Raw genomic sequence first — 15,819 nt, 5'->3', positions numbered from 1 at the left:
AGTCTTGGCACAGAGGGAACTGCAGGCACTGCTTCACCCAGGAGCTAAGGGCTTCGACCCAAATGGAACAAAGGCACCTTCCTCACACAAGCCTCATCCAAGAAAAAAGAGCAGTGGGAAATGGTGGGGTGGTGGCCGTGGCGCATGTGGACGAAGGCTAGGACACAAGCCCCTGCTCTCAGTGCCCTAGCCCATCAGGTTGGGAAGTCCCACGCTCTCCCTCGCTCTGAGGCCATCCCAGAACTACCTTTTGCTGCTTAGGCGCCTTCCGACCAAGTCTCCGATTTGCTCTAGTCGGGGGAGACCGCACCCAGGCAAACCCAGACTGTCCAGCGAAGACGGAGCCCACCCCTGCCTGGGCGCCAGACTCATCAGCTGCTTGGAGCTCAGGGACTAGGTCCCAGCCGGACTGCAGAGGCCTGTCGAGTTACACCTTGCATCCCAGCGCCCCAGGACCCCGGGTGGGTGGCAGCAAGGAGCAGGCGCCCAGGTAGGGTAGCAGTCCGCGCTGAGGCCGAGATGGACAGAACCCAGGACTACCGCATGGAGGGCAAGGTGGTCGGGGCGGCCCCCAAGGTGCCCGGTGCTGGAGCCAACAGGTACCGGAGTCGTCTGCCGATTGCCCTCTTGAGTCCGAACACCAACACCGGGGCCCGCAACACCCGGAATTTCGGGCACCCTGGAGAGGGGCGAGGACCTAAGGAAGAAGGGAGGCGAGGGAACAGCGGTAAGCGGGTGAGCGGACGACCCTGCGGCGGCACTCACCTTTCGCTGGGCCGACACCGACACCCCGCAGCCCCGCGGTGAGGCACCTCCGCACCGCTCGGGGGGCTTCCTCCTATGCCCGCAGGGAGGGGGCGGCTCAGAACGGAGCTGGCAGCCCTCAGCCTCTTGCTCACACCCTCAGCCGGCAGCCGCTTTCCCATGGTGGCATCCTGGCTGCCACAGCGCCCCCGGGCCGCTCCCCACGCGCCCTCCGGTACCAGCACGAGACCCCTCGTCCACTCAGAGCGCGATCTGGGCTCGGCCTTCCTGTCCTCGTTCTCTGCTTCCGTCTGGGGACGTGTGCCCAGCACCCCCTGCACCCCGCGCTTCTCTACCTCCCCTGATCCCGCTGGCCGCTAGGGCTCAGCCCTTGTGCGCGGCTGCCTCGCTGAGCCCCGGAGCCCAATGGCCGAGGCCTGCCGGAGTTGCCTGCTTAGAAACTCCCTGCAGCTCTGGTCTCATCCCTGCAGCTCTGGCCCCGGGACCTTGGCGATCGCCGCAATACCGTCCCCGCTCTGCCTGCGCCCGAGTTCAGGAGCCGGGCTTCTGGGCTCACCTGGGCCGCCTGCGGTGGAGCCCCCACCACCACCCTCCGCCACTCCAGTGGCTCCTTAGGTTTCAAAGCTGCACAACCTGAGGAACGCCTTGGCCGTGCGCACACACACAAGCACGCACGCACGCCCTTGCACAGCACACACAGGCAGACACGCGGGGGCGAGCAGACGGTGCTCCTTCCTTCCCTTCCCAAAGGAGCTGCCTACATTAACTCCAGTAAACTGCTCCTTGGCAGAGGACGACTCAATCCAGCGCCTGCTGCCTTCACTGCTTCGTCCCAGGAACCCACACCCTAGGGTTGCTATCAGAACCTGAGCCCAGGAGGGAAAGTGGGGAGCCGAGGTGGAGGAGTCAATGGTCAAAACTTTGTGGGGTGGGGGGGGAGGATTCTGCGTGACTGCCCCTGGCGACATCCAGGAGGCACGGCTGCCGCAGGGCATCGTCCACCCACCATGGATCCCATTCCCCCAGGACCTGAGAAGATGTGGCGGGGCCCCCACGGATGGGAGGGAGAGGGCTCTTGGGCACAGGTGTGAGCTACAAATTCGCAGACTGTCAACAGCCAGTCCTTGTGCCGACCTCTGCTGAGTCTGCCCAGACAGACCTCTCTCTCCCCTGCCCCAGGTCTCAAGAGCAACACATTTGCTTGGAGTCAGCAGTCACCTTTCCTAGTCCTCACCTGTCTGTCTCCCAGGAGCTGATGGAATACACAGTGCAACCAAGGTCTGTCTTGGGAAGAAAAAGAAGCAAGCAGCAAGGTGGGTCTCAGACTATTCCGTAGGCAGGTTAGACGCTTGCCAGTCTTTATCTGCTGCTCCCAAAAGTGTGCCAATAAAGAAGGAACAACAAACGTGGCTGAAGCAGGCTAGCTCTTCCTTACAGCACCCTCCTTTCCCGGGTCCCCAGTTTCTTGTCCCCTCTTGTGACAGAGAGACTGCTTACCAGCTCAGAGGCCTCCAATTCCCAGAAGCAGAGAAAAGATACATGCGAAAATTCTCGCAGCAATCAGGAACAAAAGCAGGCAATGCTGCTCAAAACCTCTTATCCAAAGAGCTCAGCAATCACCTCTCCACTGTTTGGTTCAACTGCCAGGGAAATTTGGGCATTTTTTTCCTGCAAGCCCGCATCACAATCAGGATCGTGTGTGTGTGTGTGTGTGTGTGTGTGTGTGTGTGTGTGTGCGCGCGCCTTTTGGCTTAACTTGTCGCCTGGGGGTAGTTTCACAGTCCCTGAAGCACTTGTGAGTGCCATGCCTTTGGCATTTAGCATTTGCTAACATATATTATCACCATCTTGTATGGACCCTACTTCCCTAGTAATCTTTTTAAATGTTTTTTATTTGTTATTTTTGTAGGTACATGGTTGGTGTACCTACTTGTGGGGTACATGAGATGTTTTGATACAGGCATAAATTTGTATAGTCATATATGTATATATTCATATATAAATTATTTTATATGGTGTTAATATAAATATTTATGAAAATAATATATAATAGGACATATTACATAATATATATTATATTCTATTATGGCACATGTATAATATAGGTTATAGTATATGTACTTTTTTTTTTGAGACAGAGTTTCGCTCTTGTTACCCAGGCTGGAGTGCAATGGCGTGATCTCAGCTCACCGCAACCTCTGCCTCCTGGGCTCAGGCAATTCTCCTGCCTCAGCCTCCTAAGTAGCTGGGATTACAGGCACGCGCCACCACGCCCAGCTAGTTTTTTGTATTTTTAGTAGAGATAGGGTTTCACCATGTTGACCAGGATGGTCTCGATCTCTGGACCTCGTGATCCACCCGCCTTGGCCTCCCAAAGTGCTGGGATTACAGGCTTGAGCCACCGCACCTGGCCTGTACTATTAATATATTTATACATAATATATGTAATATACATATATTGTATAATTATTATGATTATATTATATAATTCATCCAAACTAAGGAATCAGAGGGAAAGATCTTATGAAATAAGCTCATCATGGAGAACAGGATATCTATCCCCTCAAGTGTTTATTCTCTGAGTTACAAACAATCCAATTACACTCTTTAAGTTATTGTAAAATATACGGGTTATTATTGACTATAGCCACCCTGTTGTGCTACCAAATAGTAGGTCTTATGCATTCTTTTTAACTTTTTTTAACCTATTAACCATTCCTAGCTACCCAAGATCCTTGTCCCCCACCATACCCCCCCTCCACCCTTCCAGCTTCTGGTAACCATATGTATGTCCATGAGTTCAATTGTTTTGATTTTTACATCCCATGAAGTGAAAACATGTGATGTTTGTCTTTCTGTGCCTGGCTTATTTTACTTAACATAATGATCTCCACTTCCATCCGTGTAGTTACAAATGACTGGATCTCATTCTTTTTTATGGCTGAATAGTGCTCCATTGTGTACATATACCACATTTTCTTTATCCATTCATCTGTTGATGGACACCTGGGTTGCTTCCAAATCTTAATTATTGTAAACAGTGCTGCAAACAAACATCAGAGTGAGATGCCTCTTTGACATGCTAATGTCTTTTCTTTGGAGTGTACATCAGCAGTGGGATTGCTGGGTCATATGCTCCCTAGCAATATTGTAACTAAGATGTATCAGGTACCACTCTTAGGGACTTGCTGAGTGTCACTCCCCTACCCCAGCATGAAAACAGAAAAAATCTTTCTTTGAGTTCCTTCAAAGAAATTCCAGGTACCTAGCTAGTCCTGAGAAGTAAACCAGCAACTTTGCAAACAATAAGGTCATTGTAGCTTAAAACAATAGCCAAGGAAGTTAGAGTCAAGAAATGTTTTTGTTCCCTGTATCATTCTGTTCTCATGCTACTAATAAAGACATACCCAAGAGTGGGTAATTTAAAAGAAAAGGGGTTTAATGGACTCACAGTTCCACATGGCTGTGGAGGCCTCACAATCATGGCAGAAGGTAAATGAGAAGCAAAGTCACATCTTACATGACGTCAGGCAAGAGAGCTTGTGCAGGGGAACTCGCATTGATAAAACCATCAGATCTCGTAGGACTTATTCACTACCATTGGGGACACCTGATTCAATTAGTATGATTCAATTATCTCTCACCAGATCCCTCCCATGACACATGGGAATTACGGGAGCTACAAGTCAAGATGAGATTTGGATGGGGACACAGTCAACCCAAATCACTCCCTATAGAATCTAAACATAACATCTTAGTGTGTGTCCTTGAGTTGTTTTTCAGAAACCTAGACTCCCATTAAACCGATCAACTAGCACATAGACCTCCGATAAAAAGGAAATGAGGACTAAACTCTGTGATTGGAGTTCTTGTTCTAAATTTCTTCCTGAGGGATCTGGAGGAAGCCACACTCACAGGCCAGAGTGAACATTCTTTTCTGCAGACCCCATATTTTTAGACAAAGCTTCACCTCCTTAACTAATCACAAATCAGAAAATCTTTTTTTTTTTTTTTTTTTTTTTTTTTTTTTTTTTTTTTTTTTTTGAGACGGAGTTTCGCTCTTGTTACCCAGGCTGGAGTGCAATGGCGCGATCTCGGCTCACCGCAACCTCCGCCTCCTGGGTTCAGGCAACTCTCCTGCCTCAGCCTCCTGAGTAGCTGGGATTACAGGCATGCGCCACCATGCCCAGCTAATTTTTTGTATTTTTAGTAGAGATGGGGTTTCACCATGTTGATCGAGATGGTCTCGATCTCTTGACCTCGTGATCCACCTGCCTCAGCCTCCCAAAGTGCTGGGATTACAGGCTTGAGCCACCGCGCCCGGCTGAGGCTTCATGTATTGATTTATGGCTTTGCCTGTCGCCTCTGCCTCCCACCTTTAAAAATCTTTCCCTGTAAGCCAACTGGGTGGTTGGAACTTGAGCATGAGCTGCCTGATTCTCCTTGCTTGGTGCCCTGCAAATAAATGCCTTCCTTTCTCCTCCTGCAAAACCTTGATGTGGATAGCTAGTCTTACTGTGCTGGGTGAGCAGCCCCAGTTCCTCTGAACAATGTGACATGCTTGAGCCACTGCTTGAGTTTTATGTACCTAGTTCAGAGATGTGCATAGAAGGTGATATGGTTTGGCTCTGTGTCCCCTCCCAAATCACATCTTGACTTGTACTCCCATAATTACCACATGTTGTGGGATGGACCTGGTGGGAGATAATTAAATCGTGGGGGTAGTTTCTCCCATACTGTTTTCATGGTAGTGAATAAGTCTCATGAGACCTGATGGTTTTATAAGAGGAAATCCCTTTCACTTGGCTCTCTCACTCTGTCTCTTGTCTGCCGCCATGTGAGATGCACCTTTCACCTTCCACCATGATTGTGAGGCCTCCTAGCCATGTGGAACTGTGAGTTCCAGGGCCCCAATTCCGGCACCTGATTTAGAAGTGGCCAGCAACCTGGGGTGCTACTTGGTGGAGGGGAGCTGGGGCGACTGCAGCTGCATCTCTGTCTTCCAGTGCTGCCTTCAGATCTTCATGCCACAAACAGTGACCTGGGCCAAGTCACTTTCCTGAATGGTGTCTTTAGGAGGGCATGTTCCTGAACTGTGAGGGGTGGTTGTACGGCAACTCTCCACAAACTTTTCCTAGGAATAGGGTAGAGTGCATTGTGCCCCTTCTGGGTAGACGTAAGGCCCCAAGTGAGAATCCAGGCCTCAGTCAATATTCATGACCCAAGTGGAGACCTGGGTTCCAGGCAGACATCAGATCTTAAGTGGACAGTCCTAGGTGAATGTTGGATATTAAACACCATGTTGACACTATGTCTTAGGTGTATACCAGTTCCCAGGTGGATTCCAGTTTCCAAATGGACATCAGGCACAAGGTGGACATCAAGTTCCCAGTTGACAAATAGGTTCCAGGTGGACACCAGGCTCCAGTTGAACATCAGGCCCAGGTGGATGCTCATGCCCCGTGCTCATACCTGGGCATCAGGTATACATGAGGCCCCAGGTGAATACTTGTGTTCCTCCTGGTAAACATTAGACCCCAAGTGGACACCCTGGCTCCAGGTGGATATATGGCCTCAGGTGGCCATCAGGTCTCAGGTGCACCCTGGACTTGAAATATACATCAGGCACCAGGGTTTATACCCAGGCCTCAGTTGGACAGAATGTCCCAGATGGACTCAGGCACAAGGAGGATACCAAGGCTTCAGGGGTATACCCAGGCCTCATGTGGCTATAAGGCCTTAGGTGAAAATCAGGCCCTAGTTGGGTACCTGGTCTTCAAGTGGACATAGTAATGCCCCAGGCAGACCCCAGGCTTTGGATGGATACCAGGATCCAGGTGAACACGAAGGCTCCAGGTGAACACCAAGCCCCAGGTGAACCCCAGACCTCAGGTGGACATTAGGCCTCTGGTGGAGACCTATACTACAGGTTGACATCAAGCCTCAAGTGACCACCAGACCCCTGGTGGTTATGTAGGTCCCAGGTGGATATCAGGCATCAGATTGATTCTCAGGGCTCAGGTGAATACCAGGCCACAGAATAATAATAGTCTCAAGGTGGATATAGCCTCCCAGTGAACACCATATCCCAGGTGGATACCCAGTCTGATGTCCACCTGCAGACCAGAGTTCATCTAGGGACTGATTTCTCTTTGGGGCCTGGGTATCTTTCTGGGACCTATAATCTGCCTGGGGTCTGGTGTTTACCTGGGGATGAGTATTTATCTTGGGTCTGATGTCTACCTGGGGCCTGATGTTCACCTGGGGCCTTCTGTTTACCTAGGGCCTGATTTCCATCTTGAGATTTGGTGTCTATCTGGGGCCTGTGTGACTTGGTGTCAACTGGGATATGGTGCCTGATGTACACCTTGAGTCTAGTGTTCCCTTGGGGCCTGATAGCTACCTTAGGCCTGTTGTTCACCTGGGGCCAGGTGTTGTGCTTGGCCCTAATGTCTGCTTGGAGCCTGGTTTACCAGGGGGTTTTGATTCCCACCTGGGGCCTGAGTCTGTAACCCTGCTGTGGCTTTGGATTCAATCTGCAGCCTGTTGTTCACCAGGCACCTAGGTACCACATGAGGCCTGGTGTCACCCTGGGGCCTGATGTTCATCTGGGGCCTGGTGTCGACCTGGGGTGTGGGTTTTTACCTGGACCCTAATAATTTAGATGTGCCCCGGTGTTTACCGAGTTCCTAGGTGTCAGTTTTTGTGTTAATTTCCACCACGAGCCTGGTGTCCACCTGAAGCCTGGGTGTCACCTTAGGGACTGAAGTCTACCTGGGGTCTTGTGCTTATCTGGGGACTAGATGTCCACTTGGAGCCTAGGTATCCATCTAGGTCTGAATTTCACTTGGGGTCTGATGTCCATTTGGAGTGAAGTGTCCACTTGAGTCCTCATGTAAACCTGGGGCCCAGGTGTCAGCCTTAAGCCTGATATTCACCTGGGGGCCTATGTCCACAGTGGGACTGGCTATTCACCTGGTGCCACATGTGCACATGGGGCCTGAGTGTTTACCTGTGGCCTGATACCTAGTTGGGGCTTGGGTATCCTCTTGGGGCCTGATGTGCCCCTATGACCTGGTGTGTAACTGGGACCTGGGTGTCAGCCTGGCACGTGAATTCAACATCCATTGGGGGCCTGGCATTTAGCTGGGCTTGATACCCACCTGAAGCCTGGGTGTTTAGGTGTGGCCTATTACCTTTCTGTGGCCTGGTGTTTATCTGGAGCCTGATGTTTACCAGACTACCTAGGTATCCACATGGGGTCAAATGTCTCTCTGGGTCTGATGTTAATTTGTTGTTTGGTGTTCACCAAGGGCTTGGGCATCCACCTGTTGACTGATGTTCAGCTGGGGCATAGATATTCACCTGAGGCCCAAGGGTCCACCTGGGGCCTTGTGTCTACCTGAGGCCTAATAATCCCCATGGGGCCTGGTTTTTACTGGAGGCCTAGGTGTGAACCCATATCCTGTTCACCTTAGGCCAGGTGTTAACCTGGAGCCTGGGTGTCAACCTGGGGCCAGACATCCTCCTGGGGCCCTGTATCCACTTGTAGATGGGATGTCCAGTTGAGTTCTGATGTCCACCTAAGGCCTGGTGGTGAAATGTAAAGGAGAGCCTGAAAAGCTATCAAGCCAAGTGAAACAAGGAGAGGAAGGTTATTCCATTCCGGCAATGAGAAGAATGTGAGCCCAGAGATGCAGCAATGAACAGCTCAGTATACATTGAAATCTGCAAGAGGGATGTAAGTTGTGCATGCCCTGCAATACCAGACCAGGGACGGGAGGATGCATTTCAACCTGCCTTTCGCTTTCTCCTCTAACATCACAGGAAGTCAGACTTACTCTTTGTAGGTCAGAGTTGAGTGTTATGTAACATAAACACTTGCGGGAAATGAAGTGGAAACACTTTTCGTAGATAGAAGAAGCAGCACTTGCAAAATTTAGAAATGTGAGGGAACATAAATTGGGAATGATTTTGTCTTTAAAACAATTAGTTCGTAATACTTTAGTTTCTTATTTATTTATTTATTTATTTATTTACTTTTGAGACAGAGTCTTGCTCTGTTGCCCAGGCTGGAGTGCAGTGGCGTGATCTTGGCTCACTGCAACCTTCACTTTCTGGGTTCAAGTGATTCTCCTGCCTAAGCCTCCTGAGTAGTTGGGATTACAGGCACAAGCCACCACACCCAACTAATTTTTGTATTTTTAGTGGAGACAGGGTTTCCCCACGTTGGTCAGGCCTTGTGATCACCTGCCTTGGCCTCCCAAAGTCCTACGATTACAGGCGTGAGCCACTGTTCCTGGCCAATACTTTAGTTTCATACTGTTTATTTTATGCTATGGTTTAGCTTTTCATGCATTTATTTAACAAACAGATTTAAAGGAACAGTTAATATTTTTTCAAGTCAGGGATTATAGATAATGAAGAAAACATTTGTGTTGGATAAATACTTACATTTTTGTCTGTGTTACAAACCAGTTTTCCTTTCTTTCTTTCTTTTTTCCTTTTTTTTTTTTTTTTGAGACGGAGTCTTGTTCTGTCACCAGGGTGGAGTACAGTGGCGCAATCCCAGCTCACTGCAACCTCCGCTTCCTGGTTTCAAGCGATTCTTCCACCTCAGCCTCCCGAGTAGCTGGGACCACGGGCACATGACACCACACCTGGCTAATTTTTGTATTTTTAGTGGAGATGGGGTTTCACCATGTTGGCCAGGATGGTCTCGATCTCTTGACCTCCTGATCCACCCCCCTTAGCCTTCCAAAGTGCTGGGATTACAAGCGTGAGCCACCGCACCCAGCCCAGTTTTTCTTACTTTGTAATATTTTTTTTTCAATTCTGTTTCAGACCACACATAAATTTCAGTGTTAGAACTAAGCGTATGTCTGATGATGATGAAAAGTGTGCAGTATTTAGCAATTCCTGGAGATCTAAAAGACATACAGGTTTTTGTAAGCTGGTTGGTTATTACATGAGTACTTATATTTGATGTGTTTAGATGAAGTGATTCTGCTTATGGCATGAGAACCAAGATCTTGTAGGGATAGCATTTCCAGGTGTCTAGTTACAATATATATGTATTTTTTTGCTTGGAGAACTGTTGTGTTCAGCTTTATCCCAGATATCTTTTCTGGGTTTATACCCAAAAGCACTGTACTGGGGTCTACATTACTTCAACACATGCAAGTGACGTGATAGGATATTTAATCTTTTTCATGTATGTTTACTAGAAGTCATTGAGTAGAGGAATTTTACCTCTCTGAATGGAAGGGGATTACAATATGAGCCGCCTTTAACTGTCCAGACTGGTGAGGATAACCACTTTCTGGTAACCACTTCATAGACTTCTGTTTCTTTCGTTCAGAGTACAATCTTAATTTGTAAATATATTTCAGTATATTTACTTTATTATGCCTGCTTACCCTACTAGATTGTGTAAGCTCCCTGAGATCAGGATCCATGCACATCTCTTGTCTCTCTTGTATCCCTGGCACAGTGCCTACCTCATAGTAAGCCCTTAATAAATACTTGTTGAATCAAACTCAAGTGATTACATAAACTACACACCCAATATGTGCCAAACATTTTATGAATGAAAGAGAAACATTGAGACAGCATTTTGTAATTGTATTGGTGTTTGAAGGAGTACTTGGTGAACACAGGTTTTGCTAGCACAACTTTCAGCACATACTGCATGAGTAAATCTGGGAGTATCTCTGTTTTCTCTCTCAGACATCCCCTAAAGCTATAGTGAAAATGTGCCTGTGGCAGAGATGCTAATTCCTCTTCCTGTGCTATTACTATTCCTCTCTTTCCCAGTACCTGCCTCAGTGGAATGTGTGTGCAGTTCAAGGTGTATGGGGCTGAGGAAGGTGGCACAACTTGTTCCATGAATGCAGTCTTCCAGCAGTCTCTATGCAGCCTGGGCTCCCTGAGGGGAATCCCTTCCTTTGTCCTGTTGGGTGTGATAGATGTGTATAGATGTGTATGTGTATTGTCTGAAAATTGTTTCAAACATTTTTATTACTTTTAGAGTTTGCTAAAACTAGACATAACTTAGAAGTACTCTAGTAGTTTCTGAAATCTGTATAGACATGCTGTTCATGGTCACACATTTCAATAAATCTGCTGTTGTGATAAGCTGCCTGTATAACAGATGAACTTGACCTAATGTGATTTTTGAACTCCAGAGCTACTCTCAAATTAAGTTATATAAAATTACTAACATCGTATTTTTGAAGTATGTTCCAGCCTGGGCAACATAGTGAGACCTTATCTCTACAGAAAAATTAAAAAACTGACCAGGTGTGGTTGGCATGTCCCTGTAGTCCCAGCTGCTTAAGAGTTGGAAGGAAGAAGATTGCTTGAGCCCAGGAGTTCAGGGGCTGCTGCAGTCAGCTGTGATTGCACCACTGCCTTCCAGCATGGGGATCAGAACAAGACCCTGTCTCTAAAAACAAGAAAGTAATGTATAGGCTCGATCTCAGAAATTTTAAATAATGTGATAATAGCTTATGATATGGCAGTCAGTGATACTGAAAGTTTCTCATTTATGTTGTGTTGCACTTACCTGTTGAGGAGATCCTGGTATTAGACTGATTTTTCCTAATTGATCAGAGGCTCAAAGACATGATGCGTTCATAATTATACCAGCTAGGAAGTATTGAAACTGAATATGTGTAGTTGTTGTCATGTTTGAGCATACATGAGCATTCCAAGAAAGCAATGTGGGTGCTCACGAGTACATCTGTCAAGGCTTTCTGTGAAGTCTGTGTACATACTTCTAACTTAAGTTTTATTATTCCTTATTAGTCATTACTTTTAGAGGATGATGACACAGACAATCCAGAGGACAGCATGTCCTACCACATGCAGTGTCCCTTTTGAATCTTCGATGGAAAGCAAGCTGCAGTGCAATGTGTCTGAGAACTTCTGGAAGGCATTTCACCTCATTACTCTTTAGATTTAAGGCTGCTGTATATTTTGAGTTTGGCTCCACTGTTTCCCTGGTGATAATCATTTTTGGTCTTTAACTCCAGACTAATTCCATCACCAAGAACCTATAAAAAGATTGTCTCTACCATTCTTCTTGAAATTGGTAGTTGGGTTCAAATGACTAGAATGTTGAGAACGGTCATTCATAATTCCTAGGGATTTGCTAATAGTAATTATTTTCAGTATTTTTTATGATTTTTTTTAGCTCTTGGAAATATTTGTTCAGATCTTTCCTCTAAAAGAACATTATTTTTCAATGCTGCTTTACTGTGTTTCACACATTGAAGGATGACCTTATGTTTTATTTCATAGGTTGGTTAGTTTCTAAGAGAGAAACCCCGCATCTCATGGCCTTAGATCTCATGCTGTACCTACTTATGGTAAAGGGTCCAGGGAAAAGCACAGATGGCTGAATAGAAGTACATCTTTCTTCAGTAAAAGCTTTCACATCCTAATAGTGAACTTGGTTGTGAGAAGCATTTAAGTGCTCTTTCACATTACCTTTCTATTGCATTTGGGAATTATTACTTTTTGTTTGTTTTCTTTTTAAAGTGTTTGCAGTTATCCACTTCGGGCCCACTCCAGGCCTTCACAGCTGTTCTCATTAGGCCCAGCCCAGTTATTCATAGCTGTTTTCCTTGGGCCCAGACAAATTGTACACATCAATCCTTTTGGGATGGAAGAAGTACTTGACTGTAACTGGGTTCACTGCCTCAGTGTGAGATGTCTTTGGGACCCAAGCTTCAGTGTCCTGCTCTGTAGCCATGTAACTAGCTGGCAGGTGAACCCCTTAATCACAACAAAAAGAAGTCTTTCAGAAAACAAGGTTTTAAGCTGAAAAAAGAAACCAGTCCACCCTGCTGTGCAACAGTGTAACCAGAAATCACATCTCTCATCTAGTTCTGATTTTGTACCCATTTGGAATCCTCCCACGCAGCCTCAGGTAGCCACCATTGAAGTTTCTGCATCTAGGAGATTGACCTTGTTACATCCCACATGCCATCTTTCTTTCTGTGCATGCTGATTTCATTCCACCTGGTGTCCTCCAGGGTTCTCCACCTTGCTGGAGAAGAAAACGAAACCTTCTACACTCACTTTGAAAAGAAAAACACTAGAGAAGACACAGTGAAGAAACTCTATAGAAGCTCCCACCTCAGCAATCAGCACTGGGAACAGGAGCTGTTTCTTCCCCAGGATGCAACCCAAGTCACCTAAAAGCTTCCAGTGGCACCTGGTGGGTCCTGAGGGAAGGAGACTGTGAACACCTGAGCTGGACGTAAGAAGGAAAGCTATTTACACTTGGTCTGGGAACCTATAAGCCTGTCAGTGAACAACTAGGCTGGCCCCGGTTTGGATGGCTATGAAAATCTTGGCTCAACCCAATTCAGACAGCTGTGAATATCTGGGCTTGGCCCAAGAAGGAGAGCTATTGAGCCCTGCGCCGCATCCCCATAAGAAGGAATGTAAGTTCCTGGGCTGGCTCAGATGAGAACAGCTCTGAGCACCTGTGGGCTCCAATGAGGACAGCTGTGAACACCTGGGCTGCCCACTCTTAGACGGCTGTGAGCAACTGGACCGAGCCAGTGAGAACAGCTGTGAACCATGGGCTGTGCCAGCGCAGACAGGTTTGAAAACCTCATCTGCCCTGATGAGGACTGTTGTGAACTCCTGGGCTCGGCCCCGTGAGTACAGCTGTGAACACTTGGACTGGCCTCAGTGAGGATGGCAAGGAAGACTTTTTGGAGACCTAGTAAGGACACCTGTGATCACCTGAGGTGGGCCTACTGAGGACAGCTGTGATCACTGGCTGACCCTGATTAGGAAGGCTGTGAACAGCAAGCCTGGGCCACAGTAGAACAGCTGTGAATATCTGGTTGTCCCTGTGAGGATGGCTGTGAACACCTTGACTGAGCACAGTGAGGACAGCAGTGAATACCTCATCTGGAGCTGGTGGGATGGCCATGAACACCTGAGCATTCACATCTTCCCTTCCCGCTGTTAGGAGTGGATGCTAGGTGGTTGTTAATGCCAGTTTACCCTGCTGTGTGACAGTACAACCAGAATTCATGCCTCTCATTTAAGCGTGACTCTCTAGTGATTGGTAGCCCTCCCCCGCAGCCTCAGGTAGACACCATTGAAGTCGCTGATTCTGGGAGATGAACTTGTTTAGATTTGACATGCCTTGTTTGTCTTTCTCTGCCTGTCTCATTTTGTTTGACCCAGTGTCCTCGTTTCTCTGCCTTGCCAGAAGTGAGGTGATGTTCTGAAGTTCAATGACTGAAGGGTACTCCGTGTGCATACATCCTGCAGTTTCTGCGTCCCTCCGCCTGGGGAATGAACAGGTAGGCTGACCCCATTCCTTGGCTCTTGTGAGCAAATGCTTCATGAAACAGAGGAAGGCAGACATCTCCTTAGGGACTGGTTTCCTTTTCTGTAAATTTCTACCCAGTGCTGAGGTGGCTAAATGAACTGGTATTTGTAGTTTCAACTTTGTGAGAAACCTCCTACTTTATTTTTCCACAGCATATATAATACTTTACACTGCCCACAAGAGTGAAGTAGAGTTTTTCTTTCTGCAAGTCTATCCTGGCCCCTGCCTTGAAAAACTTGCATTGCCTTTTGGGTAATACTTATTCTCAGTGAGGTTTGCCCTCAGTAGGGCATGTGAGTGTCGCTTTGATTTCTTGGGGGATGACTAGTGATGTGGAGAAAATTTTCTTTTCCCTGTGAGTCAGTTTTATGTCTTCTCTTCAGCAATGCCCCTACTGTTCCTTTGGGCACTTCTGACTTGTGGATTGGGTTTTATCTTGTGGCTCAGTATCCCTTGTTTCTTGTGTATGTTAGTTAAGGGTTCCTTTCAGAGACCTGATTTTTCATAATGTTCTCCCCGTCTGTAGGAGGCCTTCTCATTGGGTTTATTGTTTTGCCTCTTTTGCAGAGTCCCTAAAGTTGTCCTTAGTTTCAGGTGTTTATATTTTCTTTTTTTTTTCCCTCTTTCCTTTCTTCATTCACCATGTATCTTGCTTCTTAAAGCGGTGATTTCTGGGTCCTGTGAGGGGAAAGAGGAAGATGGCGAGGCTGTTGAACTGTCTGTGGGTATATTTTTCATAATTTGTTTTTGTTGCAGCTTGGGTGCTCGCATTCAAGTTGCCCCCAACTAAATACTCAGTGTGTTTTCCTTGGAGTTTTCTGGCCTCAGGATTTGACTTAAGTGTTCAGTTTATTGTGTGTTGATTTATTGGGTTCTGTGCAACACAAGGGTCCTGTTTCAGTTCTTTGCACATGAATACCCCTGTTTCTCAATGGTTGTGTCTTTGGTGTGCTTTTGAATAATGTGTTGACTGTCTGTTGTTTTGGGTGTGTGTTGTGGCTCCCTTATTTTTTCCATTTGGTTATGGCTCCACTGAGAATGGCTGTGAACACCTGGGCTAGGCCCAACATGAATGGTTCTGTACGGTTGTGTGATAAGGATGACTGTAAACTGTGACATTCACCCAGACCAGGATGGCTATCAACACATGGGCTGGCCCTGGTGAGGACAACTGTGAATACCTCTCTTGAGCCCAATAAGAACAGCGATGACCACCTGGGCTAGGCCAAGTGAGGACAGCTGTTGATACCTGGACTAGCTGTAGTGAGGACCGCTGTGAAAACTTGAGCTGGAGGCTGGGCACGGTGGCTCATGCCTGTAATTCCAGCACTTTGGGAGGCAGAGGCAGGCAGATCACAAGGTCAGGAGTTCAAGACCAACCTGGCCAATATGGTGAAACCCTGTCTCTACTAAAAGTACAAAAATATAGCTTCGCATGGTGGCACATGCCTGTAATTCCAGCTACTCAGGAGGCTGAGGCAGGAGAATCACTTGAACCCGGGAGGCGGAGGTTGTAGTGACCTGAGATTGTACCACTGCACTCCAGCCTGGGTGACAGAGCGAGATTCAGTCTCAAAAAAAAAAAAAAAAAAAGAAAAAGAAAACAAACAAACAAAAAAGAAAACCTGAGCTGGGCCCAAAGAAAACAGCTCTGAAAACCTGGATTGGACCTAACTGAGGATGGCTGTGAA

The 15,819-nt window shown here is 47.3% G+C and overlaps 1 protein-coding gene across 1 annotated transcript in view; it reads left to right on the top strand.

The window, feature by feature from the left end:
- The first annotated feature begins 1,674 nt into the window (after positions 1-1,674).
- The window catches only part of LOC141582188 (uncharacterized), a 31,721-nt gene continuing 17,576 nt past the window's right edge, over positions 1,675-15,819 (top strand). Inside the window, exons 1-2 of the mRNA XM_074389761.1 lie at positions 1,675-1,850; positions 1,945-2,078. Coding sequence (XP_074245862.1) covers positions 1,675-1,850; positions 1,945-2,078 — 310 coding nt within the window. The remainder of the gene's footprint in view (positions 1,851-1,944; positions 2,079-15,819) is intronic.

Source organism: Saimiri boliviensis, chromosome 19 (genome assembly GCF_048565385.1).
Source record: "Saimiri boliviensis isolate mSaiBol1 chromosome 19, mSaiBol1.pri, whole genome shotgun sequence".
NCBI classification, from domain to species: Eukaryota; Metazoa; Chordata; class Mammalia; order Primates; family Cebidae; genus Saimiri; species Saimiri boliviensis.
Note: the sequence above shows the minus strand (reverse complement) of the source record. Positions and strands in the feature narration are given on the sequence as shown.